Raw genomic sequence first — 6531 nt, 5'->3', positions numbered from 1 at the left:
TTAAGTGCACTCTATACATGTAATATAAATTTTTTATTGAATGTGACATTGAATCTATAACAGCCCATGTTTGAACATAAAAAATTTTCAATCTGGTATAGAAATCATCACACTCTCTTTCTTCATTTTCTCTCATTACACTTTACCTCTTTTTATTCTTTCTTATCATATTTTCTCTCTCATTATACTTTTTTTCTCATCATTTTCTTTCACCATACTTTTCTCTTACATTCAACTTTCTCTCGTATCTAATTTTTTTTTCTTATTTTTCTCTAAGAGTAAAAAAAAAATAATTTATTGAACTAGTCAAATATTATTTCTAAGAGTTATATCCATATTTATATCTATTCTCATTTTATAATACTATAATTCTCATTCTCATTTCAATTTCTCAAAAACAATCAAATGCTACTTAAGATTTGACACTAATCAAACATTATTTTCCTTTTTCGGAATATATAGGACGCCCTGAAGAGGTCGGTAAAGCATCTTTTGCCATCAGATTTGACACGTTTGATCAAAATTATTGCTATGAGCCAATGACCCTTATAGCTTTTATTATGGAATAATCCGTCGTCTTTCCTTGAAAGTAATGCTTGCTTAATTATTGTATCATAGAAATGTCTCGATGAGGAACTCACAGAGGGCATCACTGCGTTTACTTCGACGGTACGAATCCAAATGGGAGAAAAAGATAAAGAGGGAACGAATGGGAGGGGGAGGAAATTAAAGACGTGAATAAAGAGGCGATAGAGATTTCTAGCTTATCCTCTGCCCATTGGGTCGAAAATGCGTGTCAAAGTTATCCTCCTCTTCCAGCCAAGCAGCTGGACAATTAATTGAGTTCGGATGGTTAGTCCGTAATTTTTTATTTCTTTCGTAGTTAGTCTTTATTATTAGAACGGTGTGAGAGTTAAGATATAGGATATTATAATATAAGATTTTTAAATTAAAATTTAATGTGTTCAAGTATATATTTTTTTTTTGTATGTTTTAGTACATATATTAGTCTAGGATTGATTAACGGAATTGTTGGAGATAAATGAATCATTTTTTATCATATGATTTCTTTTAAATTCTTTTCATAATTTGTACGTTGAATTATGATCAAAATTTGATCGTCAATCTCAATTTAAATTATAATCTAAATTGGAAGGTGAATTTAGATATTTCATAATTAATTTTAATTGGATTTCAATTATGATTTGACATATAAATAAATGATCTAAGGAATCAGGAGGAGACAATATATTACGGACTAGACGATTTTTCCTGCAATTAATTATTATAACCACAACTTTATTGGCTGTCCTATTCGGCAGCAAAACCTACCACTGCGGTGGTTTCCGCCGCTTTGGGGTTTAGGGTTATTTGTGGTTTGGAAGGTTTCAATTGCGGGTTGAAATACAGGGTTCTGGGGTTCTTTTTGACCTCGTCTTTTATTTTTATTTTATCTGTGAAATTATTTCACGGAAAAAAAAAAGAAAAAGGTGAAGATTGAGCTTTTGGCAGATTGATGGAGAAGTAAGAGACAAATGGTCGATCTAAAGTATTTATTAGAGTGAGAATTTAGAGAGGAGCGGAGATGCTCCTACGGAGGAGCTTCTCATGGTCGTTTTTAGCGGCGGCGGCGGCGATGATCCTTCGGACGCGCTCGAACTCGGCGGCGGGGCAAGGGATGGTGATTCCGCCGGGGTGGTGGAAGCCGAACTCCTCCTGCGCCTCCCGGAGCAGCTCCGCGAACAGAGGATGGTTGAAGTAAATGACGGGCACGGTGTACCGCCGCCGGGGCGGCGCGCCATCCCCTTCGCACCCGACGTACACCGCCAGGTGCCCTCTCGGCGGCGGTCGAAACCCCGGTCCTTTGCCATCCGCTTGGCCCTCTCGAGCAGGCGACTCCGCGAGCGTCCTCCTCCTCCCGCCGGCGGTTCCTGCTCCTCCCGCGTCGCCGAGGCGCAGGCAGCGGGGGAGGAGGAGGCGGCCCCAGCAAAGGAACTTGGCCGCCCACGAGAGCTCGAAAAGGTCGGGCTCTCCGTCCGGCTCGAGGCGGACGTAGCTAGTGGGACGCCGGCGGGGACAGCGGCCGGCGACGCGGCTCCACAACCCGGCGAGCCGCCGCCCCACCCTGAATCCTCTGAACCTCTTCATGAACGAATTGATCTTATCAAAGGTAAAAAAAAAAACACAACGAAGAGCACTAAACCGATCAACTCAATCAACAAAGAGGAAGAGATTGATGTCTGCGCGGAACAAATCAGTAAAAATCTCTCCTTTAATTTCCCGACGAAGATGAAGAAAAAGAGGAGGAAGGGGAAGAAGAAGAAAAGACGCGATGGAAGAGTGTCGAGTGAAGGGGATTTTAATAGAGTGAAAAATAATAGTATTTAATAATTAAGCAAATTATAATTAAAAAAATCACTCAATTACGCATAATATTTTTTTTTTAAAAAAAAGAGGTTAGTTTTTGGTGGTGGAGAGAGAGTTGATTCTCTAAATAAAAATTAAAAGATTGTTTTTTTTTTTTGAAATCGTCGACGTCCCTTTTCTATTTATTATAAAAAAACGTCACGTTGCGTCATTATATATTTTTGCTAACTTCTTGTACGATTATAATAATTATTATAATAAAAAATAATTATGCTCAGATATATAGGTACTTTATATAAAGGGTGATAATAATTATAATTTCATAGGTGATGTACAAATGCAGTAGTTATGATTTTATATATCATATAACTGCATAATTATATTAGCTATAGCGAGTGTTATTAGTATTTGATATGACAAATGATGTGGAGATTCTGAGTTATGTTAAAGTAGTGCCGATTGATATAATGGTCAAAGTTAAGAAAGGGTCCATCTTTGAAGTTAGCGCAATTAATCATCTCGACTTAGAGGTTTTCCAATCGGATTATTGGACTGATCGAATGTCGAGTCCATCGGATTATTCAATCGGACTAGTGAGTTAATCAGATGTCGAGCCCCTAAATATTAATGACTAACTCAAAACGAGTCAATGCTCTCTAGAGATGATATTTGTCATTTTAAGATAGCACAATTAATTAGTTAGGTCAAGTAATTCAGTCGATCGGAACTATAGTCCTATCAGACATAATGAATGCCCGGTCGAATGAAGGACGAGTTTCTGACAACATTCTATAAGTCCAATCGACTGGTCCTTATGAGCAATTGTCGATCAGGTTACAATAGGAACTCTGTTAACAGATCATGTAAGCATATTGTGGGCCCTTAACCCAACGGTCTTATATTTCTTTTTGATATTTTGTGTCATGAAAGATAGAGAATATTCTATCTGCAAGTTGTACATTCGAAGTTCCTCTTTGCTAAATACAAAGATTGCGGGTCCATTTTAAAAAAGATGTTGAGTATCTTTATGGTCTATCATTTTTTGGAATCGCTCTGAGATTCATGGATAAATAAATAGTAACATTATAAAAGGAGGTTTCCATTATATACGTAGGTATGCGATGCTATGTAATTTTACATATTCATAGCTATTGTTCATCCTACTGTTCATCTATTTGACTCGACTCGATCACTGATTTAAATGTTGAAGGACCTATGCCAAGAACCTTTCCTTAACCCGATTACTAATATTCCTTTTGACACGTATAATCACTTAGAGTCACTTTTTACTGAATTAAAATATTCAAACAGTCAATATTAAAGTCATCTTCTTAGTCAACCATTTTCTTTGCTTTTAAATGAGATCCCTATTTATAAGAGTTAAAGTCTCCCAAGCTTAATGGGATGGTAAAAGGGAACATACATTTCTCTCTACAATACTAGTATTTAATAATTAAGCAACTTATAATTAAAATATCACTAAATTACACCTAATTAAAATAAAAAGAGGTGATTTCTAAGAGTGCCAACAGAGTTGATTCCCTGGGTAAATATTGACAGAGGGGTTTTTCTTTATTGGAATTGTAAGAATGTCCGTTTTTTATTTATTATAAAAAAATATCACATCTCGTCTATATTTTACTTTATAAAACTGACTCTATTTTTTATATCGTTTTATTAGCTACGTACTGTTATATTATTATAATAACTATGATTTAATGGCCAGTGATCCCGCCCAAAGACTGAGTCGGACGGAGGCTGATCGCGATAACTTGGTTGTTGACGGAAAGTCATAGGTGATCCGGTTCTCACGGGTGGCTGACGCTGCTGCAGGACCCTGCGCACACTCAGACAATCCCCCTCCTCACGTTAGAGACCAGAACCCAGGGAAAAAGTCCCCGGATCAGGCCCTTCGACGCTCAAGTCAGGTCCCTTTTTCCCCAGAAAAACAGAGAGAATCGAAAATGAAAAGTTGTAAAAGGAAAAAATGACGAGAGTGCGCGTACCCGCGTAAGAGGAATCTCCTCCTTTTTATGCACCCGCCTCGCTTCCAGAACCTGCCCTCCTGTTAGAAAACGTTAGACGCTGGGCTTTGTCATGTAGTCCTGGACACCTGTCGTGCTGCTATTGGTCGTGAAGGCATCTTCCTGTTTAGGAACCTCCGTCTTTACACATGGGCTTTGTCTTGTAGTGAGGGACACCTATCAGGCCGCTATTGGTCATGAGAGCATCTTCTCCTTTAGAAACCTCCGTCTTCACACCTCTCACTGGTATGTGATGATTAACCTTGACGGACAATTGTGATCCTTCCATTCCTACACAGCTTGGCTCATACTATTTATCGCAGTCGGCATCTACCTCGCACCCCTTGACCAGATCTCGCCTCTAAGCGTTACTTGTTAGTCGGGCTGACCCTACGCAGCCCTGTCGCTTCTGACCTGTGACTTGTGGCTTGCGCTTCCGGGCCTTCGAGTTGCAGACCTGTAAATCGGGTTGTCTCTTCCCAGCTCTGCCGCTCCTGACCCATGAGTACTTGTTGGCCCTCGACCGTAAGTCCGTAGATCGGGTTGTCTCTACATAGCTCTGCCGCCCCTGACCCATGAGTACTTGCTGACCCTTGACCGTAAGCCCGTAGATCGGGTTGTCTCTACATAGCTCTGCCGCTCCTGACCCCTGAGTACTTGCTGGTCCTTGACCGTAAGCCCGTAGATCGGGCTGTCTCTACATAGCTCTGCCGCTCCCGACCTATACCCGGTGTTCCGCCTGTCGTCTCCCCTTGTCTTTCGACTACTTTGCCTCCTTGATCAACAAGTCCGTCTGACCTCTGACTGCCCCACATGTTTGCCTTTGACTGCCTAGCCAACCTGACCATTGACTGCTGAATCACCCTGACTATTGACCGCCACGTCCTCTTGACTTTTGACCGTTATATGACCTTGACTTTTCTAACCCTTTCCTCTTGGGCCCCTCCATTACCACCCGTATCAGCCAGTATAAAATTATAACCGTTACAAAATTTTATAACTGTTATAACTATATAATTATAATAGTTAAGAGACCATCACTTCTACAACGTAGATGGAACGTGGATTAGAAATAAAATATCAATTATAATTTGGAATTACTATAATATAATAATGATAATGTTAACTAAGTGTTACTAGAGACAAAATATGATATTAGTTATGTGATCGTTTTAAAATTCTTAAAAGGATTTTTTCCCTTTAAAAATAATGCTCAAAATTTAATGGAAGGAAAGTTGTGAGAATAAAGTGGTAGATCTAAGCAAGGCAAAAGATAATTCGCACGTTTCAATGTCTTTATTAATACGTATCTAAATTAATATGAAGGAGATAAATAACAGATGACTATTAACTATTAATAAATAATCAAAATACGAAAAAGACATATTTGAACAATCAAATTTAGATCTCAAAATTTTATATGACAATATCATCATATCATTTTAAAAAGACGAATAAAGTGGTAGATCTCGTAGCAGTACAGAGAGGACTATGGGAACAAGCGTGGGGATTAAATTATGGTACGTGCTCGAGTTAAGTGAGACAAATCGGTGGAATTAGACCGTTTAATATGAGGCGTTGGTTTAGCGTTGATGGGACATCCTTAACGCACGCACGGCGCACGAGGAAGGTGTTTGCGAAACAGGCGACCGCAACGCGGAGACCCAGCAGCCTCTCGACTTTTGCCTCTAATCAATTGAGATTTGAGAAGGTGTAGATGAGATTTAAATTGCAAATCATCATACTAATGAATAGAAAATAAATAAATTATCTGTAGGAATAATTGTCATACTAAATGAAAATTTTATCTCGGCCCAAATCTTTTTGAGATGGGCCAAAAGGCCTGACTTGGATAAAGACTATTTTTGATTTTATAATCACTTGAAAATCCTCAAGTAACAAGTCGTTTGGTTTAATGCCCCGGGTTATGACGCCCTAGTAGTTCTCAAGCACTCATATTTAGACTCTTAGTTATGATGCACTATAGGGAAATTTCCTTTAGTAGAATGAAAAATTTATGACATTTGCTGTGTTAATCGACAATATGTTTGTTCTTCCAAATTTATTTGATGGTTGTTCGGTAAAATTTGTTTATAGAACTAGATTCAAACATAAATATTTCATATACAATAACAACCTT

General features: G+C 38.7%; 1 protein-coding gene across 1 annotated transcript; it reads right to left on the bottom strand.

Moving 5' to 3' along the window:
* Positions 1–1251: 1251 nt before the first annotated feature.
* On the bottom strand, positions 1252–2342 carry LOC121987545 (auxin-responsive protein SAUR36-like). The gene has a single exon (XM_042541302.1). The coding sequence runs from the start codon at positions 2146–2148 to the stop codon at positions 1570–1572; it is 579 nt and encodes a 192-aa protein (XP_042397236.1). The 5' UTR covers positions 2149–2342; the 3' UTR covers positions 1252–1569.
* Positions 2343–6531: the final 4189 nt, after the last annotated feature.

Source organism: Zingiber officinale, chromosome 5B, assembly GCF_018446385.1.
Source record: "Zingiber officinale cultivar Zhangliang chromosome 5B, Zo_v1.1, whole genome shotgun sequence".
NCBI classification, from domain to species: Eukaryota; Viridiplantae; Streptophyta; class Magnoliopsida; order Zingiberales; family Zingiberaceae; genus Zingiber; species Zingiber officinale.
Note: the sequence above shows the minus strand (reverse complement) of the source record. Positions and strands in the feature narration are given on the sequence as shown.

Coding starts and splice junctions, on each gene's coding strand:
- LOC121987545 (XM_042541302.1), bottom strand. CDS start 2,148: ATGAAGAGGTTCAGAGGATTCAGGGTGGGGCGGCGGCTCGCCGGGTTG.